This window comes from Acipenser ruthenus, chromosome 8 (assembly GCF_902713425.1).
Source record: "Acipenser ruthenus chromosome 8, fAciRut3.2 maternal haplotype, whole genome shotgun sequence".
NCBI lineage: Eukaryota > Metazoa > Chordata > Actinopteri > Acipenseriformes > Acipenseridae > Acipenser > Acipenser ruthenus.
The window spans coordinates 50,564,656-50,585,774 of NC_081196.1; the positions used below are offsets into that span (position 1 = coordinate 50,564,656).

General features: G+C 37.2%; 1 protein-coding gene across 1 annotated transcript in view; it reads left to right on the forward strand.

Moving 5' to 3' along the window:
- The first annotated feature begins 4,944 nt into the window (after positions 1–4,944).
- The window catches only part of LOC117407020 (rho guanine nucleotide exchange factor 7), a 47,812-nt gene continuing 31,637 nt past the window's right edge, over positions 4,945–21,119 (forward strand). Inside the window, 6 exon segments of the mRNA XM_059029145.1 lie at positions 4,945–5,321; positions 7,759–7,842; positions 13,542–13,626; positions 16,305–16,438; positions 17,393–17,594; positions 19,037–19,125. Of these exon segments, the coding sequence (XP_058885128.1) occupies positions 5,154–5,321; positions 7,759–7,842; positions 13,542–13,626; positions 16,305–16,438; positions 17,393–17,594; positions 19,037–19,125 (762 nt within the window). The 5' untranslated portion in view covers positions 4,945–5,153.

Genomic DNA, 21,119 nt, shown 5'->3' on the forward strand with positions numbered 1-21,119 from the left:
GTTCATTATGAGTCTGAATGTGACTGGTGCAAGGAAGCAGTGTACTTGAAAACCAAAAATATCCTCAACAAAAAACAACTTCAGACAAAAACATGCGTGGAAAACCAAAAAGCAGCCTGCTTCAAGGTTTTAGTTCAACTTCACTATCAGGAGTATCTTTATTTCCCTATTTAAAACTCATTCAGTTGCATCATATAAATCATAACTCTATAATCTGTTACCATACCTACGGTTGGCATTGTCAAATACAGGAAGGTGTAGCCCTCCTCTGTGTGAGGAGCACTGTTCAGCAGGCCAAGAAGAGTTCTAAGCAGAATTCCAGGAGGAGGGAGGAGGGAGGAGAGGCAGAGGACTCCTACTTTTGTATGCATGCAGTTTATGTACCATTGACCACAAATGGAAGAAACACCTCCCCATAATTTAGTACATGTGATATTTGCCAACTAATAAATTGGAGTCATCACTTAAATTAAAGAAACTATCTGTGCACTGTTTGACTGAATACCCTTTGTCTAGGAAGACAATTTGACTGCAATCAATCTTTCTCCAAGGCTGCCCTACAACAAGACAACATTAAAAACTGGATTTGAAAGCAAGAGCTCACAGAAACAATGTCTAATGACTGGCAAACACTGTAACATTCTCGTCTCAAATATCTCAACTTTGGGACCATAAAACAAAACTCAAACGTGTTTAAAATCAAGGGCTCTGCTCACAAAAGTTCTAACTCTGTTTATAATGAAATGTTTTGTTAAGGGCATTTTTTTAATCCCTTTTAAAACTTTTAGAGATTATTTCTAAATACTCTTAAAAAACAGTCCTTATAAAACATTCTTTAAAATGTTCTTAAAGGTCTGTAAATAGGGTCTCTCATTTTACATTACTAAATAATGTATTTGTTTTGTCAGCAAGCATAACAACAGGATGTGAATATAATGTAAACAGAAAATCTTAACTGCATTGGCAAATAACAATACAGTCCAGATCCAGGAAATGCTTCATGCTCATGAGGATGTATATTCCAGCCTCATTGTGGTCACTGAACAAAATAAAAACCAGACAGATGTGACTTTTCCCAAGAAACAACGTCAGATGTGTTTTCTGTTATAGAAAATTAAACAGGCCTGTTAATTTTAGACATTTTGGAAACTTCCTTTGGCAACATTCCAGTCTCTTGTTGCTGGAGGTTGGCACATTGCAGTATACATTTCTAGTTTCCTACAGGAAAACTGGGGATGCGTTGTGAGCAAGAGAACTTCCCAACTGGATTCAAATATTTTGAGATTCAATGAACATTGAGATTGTGCTAACCCTCCCTGCTAAATATAGCCAGCATTGTATTAAAAAACCACAAGCATATTGAGCAAGGAACAGTGTTTCTCTTTTGAGGGTATCACATACGTGTGGAAACCAACATATACTCAGGTATGTAACTGAGAGATCACTGGTATAAAAATCAAATCAAATAATTCCATTAATGTTCCACACTGTGGACATCTATTCACTATGTACTGTAGGTCTCACTAGTATAGTTTTTAGTAAACATACCATTTTCTTTAAAAAATGAAATAGCTGGTACTACATTAGATTTTAAAAATATTTGTTTGCAGGCCTTGCTTACAGATTGTCTTGCACTTTCATGGAGATTTCACCTGTAGAGTGAAATTGTCCCCACACCCTCATGGCCAGCTGCTTTCCCGAATTACTGACATTCTTTACAGCCAGTTAAATGCTTGACCCAAAGACACTTCCGAGGTGAAATGACCATTTAAAGCTTCAGTGTAACAGATTTCCTGAAAGACAAGGCAAGCAAATTAAAAACTTTCTTTTGCCAAGTCTAGTACCAGATGTCATGGTTTAAAATGAAAATACGTGTTTGCGATATCATGTTTCTTTATAAACTGCACATTGGAGGCCTGTGAATAGAAATGCACGGCAGAATGTATTTTGTTTGCTACAACCACTTTCAGGCCATGATGGAAGATTCTTGCTTTTATATTGTCCTACTAACAAATAATTTCCTGTTATTTTTGCTATGAAATTTTAACATTAAATTATACTTGTGCTTTCCTGTAAAACTGATATTTAAAAAGAAAAACAATTGTTCTTTCATGCCTTCCACTGCTTATTGTTTATGGATTTCCCTGTTGTACGTATAAGGAGTTGAAAATAACTGTTGATTTATGATATTTTCCTTGATTACTTAAACCCAACACTTTTTATTTTATTAATCTGTAATCTTAGTTGTTTGAAAAGTGAGCAATGGAGTATATACCATTGTGTTTTCTGTTATTGTCTTTGCAGCATACCCATAACCCATTTCAATGCATGTTTATTTTCTGTAAATAACTATTTAAATAATTCCATACATTTTTTCTGTTGTGCACTCCCATTCTCACTGTAGGTATTACATGTGCAGGTTTAAAGAACCACATGTTATAGCAACTCCATATTTTACTGTAAGTTTAAAAAATGATATCTAGTACCATACTAGGTTAACAAAAAGTTTGCGGGCATTATTACATTTAGTCAGCTATACATTTTATCCAGTTTGTGTTTCCACTCTTTGTGTTTCCTTGATCGTTACCTATGTTTATAACAATGACCTACTTTGTGAATGACAATGCTTGAAGGATAGGTTGAAGGAAAGTCCCATTATAGTATATTGTGCATCACTTTGGTGGCTGCAGAAAACAATTGATCAGTCATATGGCAAGTGTTTCCTATATCAGGCAGAGAGCTAAATTGTACCTGCTGTTACCTGCAGTCAAAGATAACTGGATTTGCGCACCTTTGCTATTGTCTTCTGTTTAATTTGTTCTCCTCTAGGCTGCTTCACTGGTGATGCAGTAATCCACAGGGTTGCTGTTTTCTGGTGTTGCTAAAGCAACGTTTCACCTCCTGCCCAAGTTTAAATCCCTTGATCCTGTGATTCATGAGAAAGACTTTACACACATTATGAGCTGCACCCTTTGTCTTGTGTTTAGTTTGAAAAATAATTTAAGAGGTTGTCCTTGTACAAGGATTACAAGGTGCAGCCCCACACTCCTGAGTCAGGTGTCTCAGCACGCTTTATATGGCTTTTATTGTGGGCCAGTCAGTGTGTTGCTCATAATTTCAGCAAAACAAAATGTGTCTATATAACGCCAACAGCATTTATTGTGCCTTCTTTGAATCAGCCATCCTGATTGATTAACAACCCAAACCAATCAATTTGACACCATGTTGGCGCTGAATTAAACGGGTTACACACCCAGATAGACAGTGTCCCGTGGATTAGTGGCCTGGCAGTACCAGGACCAACACCATCAAGAACCAAAAATATCTATCTGGGTCCAACCATATCTCAAGTACATTTGCATCAGTACAAATTTGTTCTTATCTCTCACAAATGAATCCAGACTGGTTCTGGTATCTGTATAGTCCATCAGCCTGGTTCTTTCAAGTCAAGGTGGCTAACCTATCAGGCCATGTGTGTTTTGACCCGAAACCCATCTGATTTTGTTGTTGTTGTTGCACAGAATACTGTGTGATTAATATTTGCAATACTGGACTGAGTTTACTTCAATAGGAATCAAAGTTAATCTGGGAGTGGTATTTTCCTAGCGCGACTCTCTTGCAAGGTTGCCATCTAGTGGAAAAATGAATACAGTAATTTATGCTTTGAATGTTTAATAACAGGTTTGATGCTGCAATACTCTTCAGGGCAATACCATACCAAATACATTATTACAACATATTCTTTATACAACCATCCAGGGCTGCTTTACAAACCAGAAACAGCTCTACAATTCAATTAAATAAAAGCCTGTTGCCGAAAATGACCTGTCACTAAGAAGCTTCATTCCTCTTTTAAACTTGCTAGTTGCTGAAAGACAAACAGCCAGACATCCATCTGCTACGATCTGTAACAGTATGAGGTTCTAAGAGCAACTTGGTAGCAGTTTGATATATCACAATGATCTTTACTAGTCTTCCTGTTGTTTAGATTCTCTTTGCATATTGTTTTCTCGTTCTGTTATCACATCCTGGTGGGTTTTTAAATCTCAGAAGTTCAGCTACCACAGCAGGAGGTAACCATTAACCTGCCCCCCTTGCAACACTTCCTAGTGGATGTAGGACAGAACAAATATGCCATTTCTTACATCCACTGGGACCAGAGTGTTAAAAGGGGCAGCTACAGGTTTTATATAGAGAACTGCTTGTGCAATTGTTTCCAAAACGTGCCAAGGAGCTTCCTGAGTACAAAACATTCAGTGTGTATTGATCTCGGGGTATAAGGAGGCTTTTTTGTCTGATTGACAGCCTGCCTGTACGTCACGCTCACATATTTAAATATATCTAGTGAACTGCTTACCCAATTCTAATGAAACTCGCTCACGACATTCTCCAGAACACGTTATCAAGAGTAGCAGAATCTGGGGGTACATTTACAAGCGTATTTACAACCCTAGCCAGGGATGAACGTTACTGACATGGTTGCTGCCATTGCGATTCCCTAATTCAGAAGCTTTGTTCTGTGTTTTCCAGTGCTTTTACCTATAGTTCACCGCAAGGGGGCATATTTTCATTAATTAATTTGCTTTTTAAACGTACATATATTTATGATTTTTTTCAAGGTACAACAATGAAATAATAATTCAGCACTTGCTTTTCTGTATTTTCCTTAATATATATTGTTTTTTGTTTTTTCACAGATCATGATAAATACGTTAACATCGGTACACCAGTACCGGTGTTTTGCATTCCCTGCCGAAGACCCACTTCAATGTTGAGCCCCTAATGCAAAACCATGCAAAAAAAGATTCCAAAAAAATGCAAATATATCTTTGTGACGGCTGTAAGTGGCTATCCCTGTGCGAAGTCAGTGATGTCATCTTCCGGAAGATCACTGCAGTGTGCATTGCAGGTTGTGTGTTGGAAGGCATTTGACAGCTTGCCAAAACCCAGAGGGGAGCGAAGAACTGGACATACTGGATTTTCAAACGTAAATCGTCATCATCTGCATCTACATGGAGAAGGAGGGATCAATTGCAGTCTCTGCCCCAAATCTCAGACCAATGTAGACAGCAAATGTTTTAATAATAATAAAAAAAACACATTTATTGTTTCCCCCCATTTCTCCCGGTTGGATTTACGGCGTGCAAACAGCTATGATGAATTCCGCAGAACAGACCGTTACATGGCTCATCACTCTGGGGGTACTAGAATCACCGAAAAAAAACATCTCGGACCCCGAAGGCTTTTTGCAATCGTCTCTTAAAGATGGGGTGGTCCTTTGCAGATTGTTGGACCGATTGCGCCCTGGCTGTATCGAAAAAGTAAGCACATTTATCTTTATTTTCCCCAACCCTGTTGTTTTTTTAGTACAGCCCTATCGACTTTACACACAGAGTAATTTATCAATTTGCAACCCATATCACAATAATTGTTTTGAGGTTATGTGTCCGAGGTTCATTGTCCCAGACTCCTGCGATACAGATGGAGGCTTTACCCCAATATTTAATGCGACCTGTGTGTGTTGTGATGCTTTAAAATAATAATAATAATAATAATAATAATAATAATAATAAACTAATGGAAATATGTGAACCTTTTTTTAATATATAGTGGTACCGTGTAGGAATAATTAAGTGCAACGTTTTAACAATATGTAGAATGAATATGGATAGCTTCATTTGTTTTGTTTTTTTGTCTTGGAGGACCTCATTAAAAAGCACTTTGGCAGGACACATTTGCGTCTCATCAACAGGAATTCGTTTTTTTTTAGGGGAACAGGAAAAACGACGCTGCATGATCAGGCCGCCATTGACTGGGAAGCCACACAATACATCCTGAACCTCGAAAATGTTAAAGAAACACTATAATATATTTAAACAGTAACATTCTTTTATATATATCTCGAACAAGTTAACTTTATAATTTGCACGATTATTCTTTGTAGAAATCGAGTAACTGTCAAAATTTTCACAAAGAATGTTATATATTGTTGTGTTGTATTAAAAAAAAAACATAAATTATATCTAGTATGTATATTATGTTCATTTTTAGATGTATCAATACGTGTTTTTAATGTTATATTAACAGACTTAATAGCACTGTTTATTATGGTATTAAAACAGATTTAGTGTTTAATTTAAAACAACATTATAGGTTATTATTATTATTATTATTATTATTATTATTATTATTATTATTATTATTAATAAGAATAATAAGAAGATATTTACCTAATTGAGTATTGTCAATTATATTAAATTATTTATTTACTATATAAAGGTATAGTAGTGTAAATTAGATAGCTTTAATGTCTTCAGAATAAGAAGTGTTGTACCAGTTGCAGCCAGTGAAACTTGTAAAAACTGCAGGAGGAAGTTACATTAGATGTATGGGTGTGTGGTAGAACCAGGGGCTTCTGGTTCATACACATGGTATCACAAACATGAGGAGCTATGATCAAACCCCCTACACACACTCCCAGGGAAAAGTCAGTACCCTTGATGGTGGCAAATAACAGAAGGAATAGCTGTAGCCTGCAAGTGCAAGTTATGAAAATAAATAAAAAAAATAAATAAAAAAGCATAATCATAGAAGTTGACAGCAAGATATTAAGTCAACTTCAATGAACTGGAGCTGTGTCAAACGTATAATGCAGCTGTTGCAATGTTTTGTTTCCTGTGGTATAGTAACCCCAACATTAATTTGCCTAATTACAGGTTAGGCCAAAGACCTAGAGCAGTATACTGTACATGAAGTACATTGACAGGTGTGTGGAGGGGGGGCGGTACTTTCTCCCTCTTATGCAAAGTTAACAGAAACAGAAAAGTGAGTGGAATGATAAAGACTATGCTTAAACTGTACATGGTTCTGGAATTCAAACTGTAGGATTCACTAACATGCATGTATACACATCAGTTTACTTGCAGTATTGTTATAAATCCTTCACATATACCAGTAGGCAGCATATTTAATTAGAATGATTAGAAAGCTCCAGGCATGCAAAGCTTGTGTCCCTGATCAAAACTAATATTTTTTGTACGTAAACAAACATGACTATAAACAAGGCCTGTTTTATGAAAATAAGTGCAAGACGCTAAACAGTGAAAGACTGCAGCGAAGAGACATCGACAAATGTTTTTTTTTTATTTTTATTACACAATTTAAAGTGATTCGATTAAAACGCTGTAATATTGTTACAAATTTCACACCTAGAATTATTCTTGTAGTTTAATGGAAAGAAAGATGCTTAAGATTGACTTCATTAAAAAAAAAAAAAAAGGTTTCCAGTGCTAAACACTTGTCCCGGTACGTAAAAAGAATAAACTAAACGCGGTTCTCCAAATTGAAATCTAAGAATAAGTATTTAGTGCAATTAACATGACCGTGATGCAATGCTACATTAGTTTAATATATTAAAACACTTAGGTCGGGTTATAGGATGCAGTAAAACATGTTTTCTTTTTAAAGCTGCTGTACTTGAGACAGCAGAGAAATGAATTAGCATTCCCTATTGTGTGCTTCCTTCATGCTGTTTGCTCCCTTTTTCACCAGTGTTATTGTGGAATCATATCAGTGTAACGTCATTTCCTTTTTTCAGTTCCCACTTCCACTTCTTCGAGGAGAGCTCTGTTACCTGAAATACAATCAATCAGTCAATCAATAAATAAACAAACTGTCGCCGCTATTTTGACAGCAATAAATGTCGCTAAACCGAGCTTTGAGATTCGCATATTTTAAGTGCACACATTTCCCTTGTAGGTTTACCAGGAGCCCAGGAGCGAGAGCGAGTGCCTCAGCAATATCAGGGAGTTTCTGAAAGGTTGTGGTTCTTTCAGAGTGGAGGTAGGTTTCTGCTTTGCCGTCTTTTTTCAGACTGTGCATTTGTTTGTTTGTTGCTGTTTCACTGTTGTGAACTTCACGCGTGTTTATGCGCAACACGAATACATAGCAAAAGAGACTGGGGTCCTTGTAGGTATCGCATTGCTGAGAATGATGTTGTTGGAATAGCAATGCTGGCGACTGCTGTTTTTGCTGTGCAGCTGCAGGCCTCTGTGTGTAGGCAGTAAGCAGGGTGTTATTTTGTCGATAAGTTAGATCACAACAGTAATCTCTAACCTTTGTATTAATAAATACGTTTTTTTGTCATCGTTATACGGTTTGCAGAGTACAGTTGTATAATAGTATGCTGCATTAAAATTGCCTGAGAGGCACGAATGTTTTGATGTGTAAATTTGCATTTTTACCCAGGATCTTATATTTTAATTATTTCTTTTTTTTTTTTTTTATCAGACGTTATTACATCGTCTTCTGTTTTGCAATCACTTAAGTGTATTTTTACTGTAGGACATCACATTTATTGCCGTCATGCATTTTGTAAAGCTATATATTTTGCTGTAAATAAAATTCAAGACAGAAGGAAAGGAGGTGCAGGTAGTTTTTTTTTCCTTGAGCTACACACTTTTTAGAACTTAAAATGCAACCAAACTGGTTATTGTTGGTCTGCTTTGCTGGCAGGAGGACTGGGGCTGAATGTAAGAGTTTAACACATTTAAAATGCATCCTGTAATGCTTCAGATATATTAGAAACAGATTTAACCTGATGGTTCATTCAAGCAATGCACAATCTATTCAATTATCACCCATGCACATTGTTTACTCATTGTAGAAATAAGCAGATGGTAAAAGCACATCACAATAATCCTTAAAGATGGCAACTCTACTATCAGACAAACAGAGACTCTCCCTTTTTTAAGAGACTGTTGGTTGGGACAGAAATGTGTATGCTTAAAGGAATACATTCTATTACTATATCTTCCAAGGTGAAGGACTATGCACTGAAGCGTGTGCTTCCCCATAGTCAGTCTTGATTAGTCTTTTCATCACTTCTTGCTAGAATAATTAGCATGGGGAAATATGACCAACAAGATACAAAGCATATAATGGGATATTAAAAGGGTAATAAACAGAAACCAAACTTTTCCTAGGCCTTTGTCACGGAATACAGGTGACAAACGTAATGGAGATTTTCAGCAGGCACTAGGATTATAGGTGAACGTAACGCTGTGTTTTCTTTGACTAATGAAACGTGTTGTACACAGCTCAGAGTTTCTCATCTTTAAGAAAAGCAAAGGCTGTTATGGTGATTGCTGTCATTAGTCACGACTACTTCTATTTCTAAAGGACCAGACCAATGCATATGATATGCAACAGCGGCCCAAGGTATCTATGTGAAGAAGAATCAGTATTAATCTGTTTTAGTCTGGCTTAATAGAATTAAGCAGTGTGCTCAAGAGACTGCATCACAGTAACCAAGATGTTAACAAAGCAAGTTTTCCCTCAGCACCCTTCTGTGTAGCAATGGCCTTGCAGTAGCGCTGACACTTGTTGAGCTCCGCGCAACTTTCCCGTGCACACCCCCCCCCGCCCTCCCTATCAGATCGGCACCGGGCGAGCCCACTGCTCAACTGGTTGCTTAGCAACACGTCTCCTGTTGTGCGTCCCAGCTGCTTTCCTAAAGGCACACGAACTAGAGACAGGACTCTCCCTGTCACAATGAGTAATTGCAAGTGGAAAATGTATGTGCTGATCCATCAAGTTTCCACCTTGATTTGGCACCGGTCTTTACCAAACTTGTATCATACACCCTGTGATCTGAGGGCCCTCTGTATGTGCATGTTGTGTTTTACATTTTTTTTTTAACCAGACTGTATTTAGGGTAGTTTATGGAAGCCGTTCTAAAAAGCAGCAAGTGAAGTACTCTGCTTTTCTTGCATTGACTTAGAAAAACCTTTTGATTTTATCCAAACAAGAGCATCGATTTGTTTATTGCAGTTTACTCTTTTTTTTCAGTTTTCTTTCTTAAAGTGACTTTCCTGCTGTAAGTGATGTAATGTGTTTTGGGTATATTGTTTTTGCTGAGTATCCATGTATGACAGTTTTTCCTTTCAACATATGATACTATGAAGTTTTAGGAGATTCTGTCTTCGCAGTTGTGTAATTTGCAGTCTATCGCACAACGCCAGCTGTGGAAAAAGCAGACAAGGTCTGGAGTCAATTTAATTCTATTTGGATCTCATTAATTCAGATAAATTCTCAAGATCAAAGATATTTCAGCAGTTTCAGAATCTCACAATAACTCCAGTAACCGTGAGATTGTTGCTTTAAAGAAGTGGGTGGTAGCCTTCCACTCCTTTGTAAAATCACCCCTCTGGATTGTGTTGTCTTCTCTTTTATTAGAGGTTGTTTTGAAATGGTCTTGGTTGGGATGACAAGAAGCAGGGCTGCAAGAGGTTGACCAGAAGCAACAACGTTTAAGTACTAAACCAGTGCATTGTACTGAATCGGTGCACATGCCCTGCGTTGTTCCTCCAGCTACCGACAAGTATGATTATTCACAACAGTGTACATCCTGGAGTGAATTCTCAATTATAATATGGATGTGTTCTTAACATGGCATCCATAAATACAAAACACTCCATGGTAGAATGTCAGGTGATACTGCTAAAAGAAACCTAGTGACATTCTTTGACAAACAGTTAGACTAAAAGTATCATTGTATTCACTGGTGAAAGGAGTTGTGTCACATTCTTAAGCCATAGGGGCTTTCTTTCAAATAAATCTGTGCAAGTCTAGTCACCGACTTTGGTGTTTTGGGTTCACTTGACATGCAATGCCTCAGATTCCCTTTTTGCAAAACGTTTAACTAATACCCCTTTCACACAGAGGAGTTATGATGGTTCAGAACTGGCAATGATGCAGCATTTTGTTGTGTGAAATGCCTATACCATCACAGAGCCGTCCTGTTTTATGCCATTTTGGGTCTTTTTGTCACAATTTAATTTTTTTTCCAATAAAATGGCTGATCAAGAACAAGGTAGTAATTTGAAGTCTGGAAGAAGTTAAGGAATGAACTTCGAGGAGGTGAATTCAGAAAGGACGATGCGTGATGCTGTAATTTTATGGGTGAATTGCAGACGTAATGCGTGAGCGTGGATACAACTATTGCCAAGAAAACTATCTGTTGACAGGTTCGAAAGTTGTACTCTCATGATACCTTGTGCTGTGTGAAAGGGTTATGATGGTATTATACTGGCATAGATTGCACAATTTCGTGCTGATTTTCTTTAATGTCTCAGAGACGGCTCAGTAGCGGCATTTGTGTGTGAAAGAGATATTAGATGCCATCATTTTTTTTTTTTTTTAAACAATGACTTTTACATCATAAAAAAATGCCTACCATCTAAATATTATTTTTATAATCAGACATCTAGATTGTGGAGCAGGGAAAACATACATTTAAAAAAACAAACAAACAAGAAGCTTTTTTTTAATAATACTGTACCTGGCTCAGTTGAGTTTCGTTAAATTTGGAAAATGTTTTGAGCATGATAGCCAATGATGGCTTCGTAGGTTTGTATGGAGACAGTGTTGTTATAACCTTGTGAAGTTTAAGGACTTTCAGTAGGAGACAATTGGCACTTTCCTAGGAACCAACTGAAGCCGTTAAAACATAACTGTCTGTCTGGCTAATATTGCAAAGTGTACTGTACATTTTCAGACTTACATGCCATATTTCAATGTTTTTGCAACCAAAAGGGTATATTTTTTTTTTAACCACAAAAGATGAGCTTTGAAAACAAAACCTCTAAAGAGACTTGGCTGTCATGTGTTTGCCACTTGCCTTGGGATTAGTTTTCAAGGGATATACAAAAAACTAAATATATGTGACTGAAATTTCCTGAACGTCTGAGATGAAATGGGTCCATTTGCTGACTTGACGTAGAAAGACATATAAAAATATAACTGTTACAGAATTCTAAAGCTTAACAAATAGTACTGATGCTGTTGCCACTCCCTGTGGTGCATACTGTACTTGTAATAACCTGGTGGACCTGGTTCTACAATTGAGTTACTGCATAACACACCTTGAAGATTAAACCTGTTCTGTGGGAAACCGTATCCTGAGAGGCTCCAGATTATTTCCCATGGAATTCTACATTTAGCTAAAAACTGTTTTTTTTGTTTTGTTTGTTTTTGTACCAAGTTAACAGCAAATACTGTACAGGAAATAAATTTTACCTTCTCTGTAAAAAACAAAAAACAAATGACATCCAAAACTGCTGACCGCAAAAGCTCTATCTCTATCCACTTTAAATAAGAACAGAATGCTGACTGCCTCTAGAAATAAATGGACACTGTCTTTGACACTGTCTCCAAATTTCAGAAAGAAATCAACTTAAACATGTATTATATAATTGACAGCACCATCAGAAATATCAGAGTGAAGAAGATTGGATCTGCAGCACACTAGGATCTGTGCTACAGTTTACATGTTGTGTTTTTAAAGAAAAAAAAATTATAAATAATTAATATGTTGGTCATATTGGATTCAGGTTTCACAGCATTCTCTCTCTCGCTCTCTCTCTCCAGCCAGCATGGTTTAAGAAGTAACAGTTTCCTGCTTTGGGATTAGAGGGTGGTGCTTGCCACGTAGAAAACAAAGAGATTTCATCAATTAGCCCCCTGTGTAACATTATGTCCCACATACCTGTAGCCCTCCAGACACTCTCCACATTTCACAAAATGGCCAAAAGTTAGGCTTCACTTGAAAAACAGCCTTAAAATGTTTTCATTGTTTTCTACCCAGGAGATGCTGTAATACTCTTCCTGACTCTCTGTGCTTAAAGATTTCAAATGTGGCTTGAATGCAGTTATTTCAAATGGTAACCGTGACTAGGAGGCTAAAAAAAGAAACTGTGCAGGCTAATTCGATTGAGTTATTCAACATAGCTTTGTAACTGTTATTTTCAGAAGCATTTTTGACAGGCTGGAAGATGTTCTGAAATCTGTGTAGTATTTACAGAGTGTTTTTATTTAACTGCAAATTTCCCTACAACAACAGATTGTCATTTAAATGTTCTTCATTCAATTGTAGTTCTCAAACATCCACAAATAACTCATGTAAAATAACTGTCTCTGTATTGAGCCATTCCTTTTCTGGGTTTTACTTTGAGCTTTTGATATTGGACTCCTCATGTAATCCTATGTAGACAGGAGAAGAATAACAGGAAATGTAAAGGCTTTGGCGTCCTGTTATTTTTTAGTTTTGCTCTGGACTACGCAAGATGCTAGCTACAGCTGCAGAGCACAATGAAAGTTGGTCTCATCTTACAATCCTTTTTGTTTGTTTTTACAGTGTACTGTATTACAATTTTGGTAAACTTTCCTTATTTACATAAGTAATAAAGATAATATTTAATATTGGATTTCAGTTGAAGGATTTGGGATTTTAATTTGATTTTACGGTTTGGTCATTGCAAAGTGTTGGTATACATTCACAAACCTGTGTTGAAATGGAAAATCTGAATTGTATTTGAGTTTTAAAGAGTTAGGAAATGGTATACATATCTTGCATTGGAGATAATCAAAGACTGAATTAATAAATACAATCAATATGTTTCCTATAGTAAATTGACCCATTCAATTAATGTGTGTGTTTCTGTACTACTTAATAAAAGCATTCTGTTTTTCCCCCTCTGCAGACGTTTGATGCAAATGACCTGTATCAGGGGCAGAACTTCAGCAAGGTCTTGAATTCCCTGGTGGCTCTAAATAAAGTAACAGCAGGTAAGGGGATTCAGTTTGTGCATTTGGGTTACTGGGAGTGATCTTTCTCTCACAGGCTGAGTGGGCATGCACACTGTTTTCTTGTCTCCTCTGCTTGTTTGTGCAAGGCTTAGTGAAATATGGGAGCAGATAATGGTAAATGGTTAATAAATAACAAAAACCATACCATTTTTTTGAAGCAGCTAGTACTTTTGTGCTGTGATTTATAATTAAATGTGTTATACATTTACTAAAATAGAAACCTGAGCAACAATTTGAACAGATGGCTTCCTTTTTGCTGTTGGCCAATTAAAACAGATATGCAAATAACCCAACACATAAGAACATAAGAAAGTTTACAAACGAGAGGAGGCCATTCAGCCCATCTTGCTCGTTTGGTTGTTAGTAGCTTATTGATCCCGGAATCTCATCAAGCAGCTTCTTAAAGGATCCCAGGGTGTCAGCTTCAACAACATTATTGGGGAGTTGGTTCCAGACCCTCACAATTCTCTGTGTAAAAAAGTTCCTCCTATTTTCTGTTCTGAATGCCTCTTTATCTTATCTCCATTTGTGACCCCTGGTCCTTGTTTCTTTTTTCAGGTCGAAAACGTCCCCTGGGTCGATATTGTCAATACCTTTTAGAATTTTGAATGCTTGAATCAGATCGCTGCGTAGTCTTCTTTGTTCAAGACTGAATAGATTTAAATTATTTTAGCCTGTCTGTATACAACATACCTTTTAAACCCGGGATAATTCTGGTCGCTCTTCTTTGCACTCTTTCTAGAGCAGCAATATCCTTTTTGTAACAAGGTGACCAGAACTGAACACAATATTCTAGATGAGGTCTTACTAATGCATTGTAAAGTTAACATTAGTTCCCTTGATTTAAATTCAATACTTTTCACAATATATCCAAGCATCTTGTTGGCCTTTTTTATAGCTTCCCCACATTGTCTAGATGAAGACATTTCTGAGTCAACATAAACTCCTGGGTCTTTTTCATAGATTCCTTCTTCAATTTCAGTATCTCCCATATGATATTTATAATGCACATTTTTATTGCCTGTGTGCAGTACCTTACACTTTTCTCTATTAAATGTCATTTGCCATGTGTCTGCCCAGTTCTGAATGCTGTCTAGATCATTTTAAATGACCTTTGTTGCTGCAACAGTGTTTGCCTTGCCTCCTGTTTTAGTGTCGTCTGCAAATTTAACAAGTTTGCTTACTATACCAGAATCTAAATCATTAATGTATATTAGGAATAGCAGAGGATCTAATACTAATCCCTGAGGTATACCACTGGTTACCTCTCTCCATTTTGAGGTTTCTCCTCTAGTCAGTACTTTCTGTTTTCTACATGTTACCCACTCCCTAATCCATGTGCATGCATTTCCTTGAATCCCTACTGCGTTAAGTTTGAGAATTAATCTTTTATGCAGGACTTTGTCAAAAGCTTTCTGGAAATCTAAATAAACCATGTCGTATGCTTTGCAATTATCCATTGTCGATGTTGCATCCTCAAAAAAATCAAGCAGGTTAGTTAGACATGATCTCCCTTTCCTAAAACCATGCTGACTGTCTCCCAGGATACTGTTACCATACATGTAATTTTCCATTTTGGATCTTATTATAGTTTACATGTAACAGAAGTCAGGCTTATTGGTCTGTAGTTACCTGGTTCGGTTTTGTCTCCCTTTTTGTGGATCGGTATTACATTTGCAATTTTCCAGTCTGTCGGTACAACCCCTGTGTCAAGAGACTGTTGCATGATCTTGGTTAGCGGTTTGTAAATAACTTCTTTCATTTCTTTGAGTACTATTGGGAGGCTGTCATCCGGCCCAGGGGATTTGTTTATTTTAAGAGTTCCTAGTCCCTTTAACACTTCTGCCTCTGTTATGCTAAAGTTATTTAAAACTGGATAGGAACAGGTCGACATGACCCCCCCCCCCCCATGGTACAGGTGTATGTCTGGAAACTAGTGCAGTAGTCAGTTACTTAAATTTGCTTTGGTGCTGGGAAAAGCTCCTTGTGAAGTATTCTTGTGAAATAACGTTTCCTTTGTTTATGTCACTGATGTGTTCATGGTACATGCTGTTGCTATTATATAAACATTAGTATACAACCTCAAGCATACAACCCTGTTGCAATTAAGCACAAGTTATTTTTAGCTCTGTGTTTCTCTTGCCTGCAGTTACAAATGACCTTTGAGGGAGAAGACAGGGTGAGGGCTGATTTGAAGTATATTGTAGTTAAATGTAATAACTGCCTGTCAACAAAAGCTGCTTGGGTTTCATGTCACCCCAGCCACTACAATGGCACTAATTCTTAATCCGGTCGTGTTTGATGGACTAAAATTAGACCATTTGATTTATTTTTTTCATCAAAACAGACTGGATTAATATCGAGGCCCCTCTCTCATAAAGTGGTAGAAATTTTAAAAATAATCTCTTTGGGAAATGTTTGCCAAAACGTCCTCATAATAAAGTTGGTAAGTATGCCCTATATACACCGTACATAATGACAAATGTCCATGCATATTTCAGAAAAAACTGCACAAATGGTTCCTAGATATTTGTTAAAGCTTTGTGAATATGGCCTTGACAGTTGTAATATGTTATTTATTTGCTTGATGGGGAATATGTACTATATGTACAGTACCTGACGTACCTTGAAAGTAACTTGTGTTCTTCCTTTTCCAGATATTGGTGTTGGCAGTGATTCTGTATGTGCTCGCCACTCCTCCTCCCATCGGATCAAGTCCTTCGATTCCCTTGGATCCCAGTCTTCCCTTAGCAGAACGTCAAAGCTGTTTCAGAGCCAGTATCGAAGTTTGGTAAGTTTGGACACATTTCAGCTGGTTGTTGGTTCTCAGATATATATCTTTTTAAAATATTTGATACATTTAATGTGAGAAACTTCAATAAAGTTATCTTGATCCCACAGCAGTTTTGCCAAGTGTACGTAGTTCTACTGTGTTCTTTGGAAAGCAACTTGCCCTCCTTGTTCCTCAGTTCCACCTGACTCTAGACTTGGGTATTCCACTGTAATCCAACACCAAGTGAGATGTACAAATCATTTCTAACACATAAGATAACTAGGTCAACTTAAAAAGTAGTGGTGCATTTTTGAATGAATCCATTTTTGGGTAATCCAAAATCATGGCACTTAAATATATATATATATATATAAAGAAGAAGGTTAATGCTCTTGGTGATTAATACCATTGCCTGTCATGTATCTGCTGGTGCAGCTCTGTGAAGTTTGTTTTAAAGTGTAGCGTACAAGGAGGTAAACATTCCGAATTGTAATAAACTACAAGGCCTTTCAGGTTCTTTACCTCTGCGTTCTCTGTACTTAAAAACAAATCATGGCTATCCTACACCTTTACTTCATAGAAAAATTATATATATATATATATATAATATATATAATTATAGTAATACGTTGTGATGCAGCGGCAGGTTTAGCGTGGTTAATGAGTCTGTTCAGACTATATTTGTTGCAATACAAGATAGATTTTCGAATCGATTAGTCGAATAAATGTTTGCATGTGCCCGTCCCTAATCTAGACATTCTTGCTTTTTAGTTTGCACCTCTGCGGTAGCGTGATGAGTGTGTGGTTGTTTTTTTTTTATTTTTATTTTTTTCCAACTTAAACTAATTTCAATTCATACACCTACGGAAATCAAAATCCGTAGTGTATCATGACACATCCTGTGGCAACGGAGCGATCTGATTGGTTGGAAAGGTTGTGATGGTGTATAACATTCTTTATTCTTCCTTTCAGGACATGACTGATAACAGCAACCATCAGCTGGTGGTGAAAGCACGTTTTAATTTCCAGCAGACCAATGAGGATGAGCTCTCCTTTGCCAAGGGGGAAATCATCCACGTCTTGCGGGTGGAGGAGGGGGGCTGGTGGGAGGGAATGCTAAACGGCAAATCCGGGTGGTTCCCCAGCAACTATGTCAGAGAAGTCAAAGGAAGTGGTGGGTTACATGGCTACTCCTTCTCATTACTGAGCAATAACTTTCATGAATTTACAGAGCAAATATTGTAGCGGTGCGAAGGCAATGGACATCCAGAATAGCCTAGGGATGTTGAAAAAGATGATATTGGTATATAAGAAATGTTAATAGCTTTAGCATTAGTTTACATTAAAAACCAAGAGTTTGTATGTTTTAATATTAAGTTAATATTCTGGCTATATCCTGGTACTTGATTAAAATGGTAGTGCTGTTGGGGGTGGGCGTTCCTGTCCATTATATATTGCCTGGTACAGTATGACCTTTTGTCCCTGCATGGCTTTTTTTCTTTCTATTCTAGCTTGGAAGTGATCAAAAGTCTAACATAATAGCTGTGTGTGGACTTACTTATGGTGGTCTGTGATCCAATAACTGTCCATATCACAAACTATCCATCACAGGAGGCACTAATTGTTATGTTGGACAGACAATGGGCCCTATTTTGATGCAAAGACAACTTTCTTTTTTTATTGGGATGTATAATTTAACTGATCCTTTGTGTGTTAGAGTAAATTCTAATGTATCTTGTTTGCACTGGCATCAGAATAGGTCTCAGCAGTATGTCCATGAGCAGTGATAAATGCAGTCTTCTGGTTAGCAAGCAGTTCCACAAAGCTGGGTTGGAAGCTGTAGGTACTGTACGGAAGGTGAAGGTTTGTTTTACAAAGCCCATTGACTCACAGTGAGAGGCAGGAAGAAACTGCCATCAGCTAACAAACACGGGAAGGAAGTCTTTAATTCTTGAGATAGGGTTTGAGATTTTCCATTGTAATGTGACTCCCTCTAAAACAATTTCAGGGATAGGGCAGATAAAAAATAAAAAAAATAAAAAAAAACTGTTCAGTTCTTCAGCCAAAGACAAACAATGGGCCAAAGCATTTAAGATAAGGAGTTTATACTTTTGATCAAGTGGTTCTAACACTCTACTTGAATACCAGATACTTCCATGGAAATTACCACATTATATTAGACAGAGAATTACCAGCTATTGACTTAGATCAATTTCTGACTAAATCAATGTAAAGATCTAGCCTGTGTCTTCCTATGCAAATTTTCATGTAGAGGGTGTTATTGCTTTCATATGTCAATGTAACTATTAGTGATGAATTGAACCAGATGCAGAACCATGAAATGAGGTCCACTGTAAAGGTACTAAGAATTTCAGAATCTTTAAAAATACTTAATTTGTAAAATAACTAGCAGACATTTGATCAAAGTGATACAGCAACAGCTAGCTGCTACAGACTGTGTTTTGAATGTTTTACATTTGCAGACCCCTGATTATATAAAATTGATATTCTGCACACAGTTTCTGAATGCAATTGCTATTGTGTAATCATCTTAGTTACAGCAGAAATAAGTAGGCTCATTTTTAACACAAAATCCACTCACTTTTTCTCTTTTAGAGAAACCAGTTTCTCCGAAATCCGCAACCCTTAAAAGCCCACCTAAAGGCTTTGACGCATCTGCCATTAGCAAAACGTATTACAATGTGGTAAGTACATTGTTTAATAATATATGCTGTGTGGCTGATAAGCCCATTGACTTCTGGTTAATAGCACGCATTTCCAGTTGACTAATTTGTATTTTAATTAAAATGTGTAAATAATGAAGCCTATGTGGTCCATTATTTATTTAATTTTTCTGGCACAAATGTTATGTGTTCTGTAGCAAGGGATTGTGGAGCAGCTCTATAGAGTACCGGGTGGGTGCAGCAGATGTTGAAGATCATGTACAGTATTGCTCCTACTGCTGGTGGATAAATCTGTTTACTGGATTATTTAGAAATGATACCAAATCTGTTTTACAGCTCACTGAAATACACAACCTGGCTATCCTGTCATGAGGACAAAAAAATGTAAAAACAAAGGAAAAAATAAAACACACTAACACTGCAAACTCCATTTTGAAAGCAGCAGTTGTATGAATTTGAGATTGCACACTAAAGTGTCTGTAAAGATCTCCAATAATAACTAGAAAACTTGTTTTGGGAAAAAGAAAAAAAAAACATGTCTGCTCTTTGAATGCAGTTCTTTGTTTTCTGTGACCCGCTGATCAATATCCCTATAGTTACAGCAGTCACTCCAGATCTTCATTTATAGAGTGCGAGCTGGGTCACTTCTTGCTCCAGTTATCCATTGCTTGCTGTTGTATTTGTAATATTGACAATGAATTGCTTATATATACAACCACCTTTTGTGACTGTTTTCTCCAAAATTGATGACATTAGCAGGTGCTCACTCCTACTATAGTTCTGCACTTGAGACCTCCCGCCATCCATTCTAGCTTCAGGGCAGCATTCGGAAGAGGAAACCTCCTGATGAATATCTATCATCTTGAACTTGCTTGATTCTGGCCAGCTTTCTGATGAAGATTATTAAAAAAAATGAAAATGTTGCTGGCTGTGCATTATCCTTTATTCTGCAGTGTGCACGGTTACAAGGGTATAGCTCTATGTAGGTCATTTTCTGTCCGTTTTGTGGGTGACAGTTATGCCTCAGGCAGTCGGCTGGCTGTGTTTGTGTGACTGTGTATTGTCAAAAACAGTTGAGACTTTCCACGCCTTCTAAGTTCAGTGAGCTTCACATTACTGTTGAGCAGGGATGGTATCAGCCATTCATTAGTTACACGATGGGGCATAAGCACTGTTCAGTAGAAAGGGCCGTGTACATGCACTTGTTAAAGAGCCTTGCTTCACTGTGTGCTGGGAGGAAGGATATTGTTCAACATTACTGACACCTCATGGGACCCTGCAGCAGTCGGGATGTAGAGAGGAGACTGAGGAGAAGAAGGGTGATTACTGAAGTGTCCATGCGGAATGCTGCTGTTAATCCTGGTTAAGGAGGTTTGGGCTAGAAGCTGACTAGAAATTAAAGCTGGTGACAATACAGTAACTGCATGTGTGTTAGAAGGTCATCCCTCTAGCTAGCATTTAGTGTTTAATGGGGAAAAAAAGCACTGGGTATTTTATTCACTTGGTTTCTTGTTAAAATGTAACATTTCAGAGATTTCCTTTTTTTTTGTATATACAGAAAGTGAACTAACCAAAAAAGCTTTTTTATTAATTTTAAAAGCAATCTTTGCTTTAGTGACTAATGAAAATGACCTAGCAATTCCAGCAACTGACAGTCAACCCTTCTCTTGCGTACTAACATGAGAAACAGGAATATTTCCGCCTGAGGCGGTTGAATTGTTTGGAATGCGAGTCGGATGAACCCTGAAAGTTACTGGCTGCAAATGTTCCTGTCTGTGCTACTGTAGCTCGATCAGGGACAAAGACATTTGTTGGTCTTGGCCCCTTCTGTTTCCGGTAGTAAATGTCATTAATATGACCTCGTTTAACACATTTAGTTTTTTACCTTAATGGAGCTGTATTGGATATGGGCCAGTATGTCCTTAAAGCTGAACTGTTGGCTACTGTATTACAGTGTGAAGGAAAGGCAATGTAACATTTGCTTTTTGCATTGTCATTATTTTTTAAAATAAAAC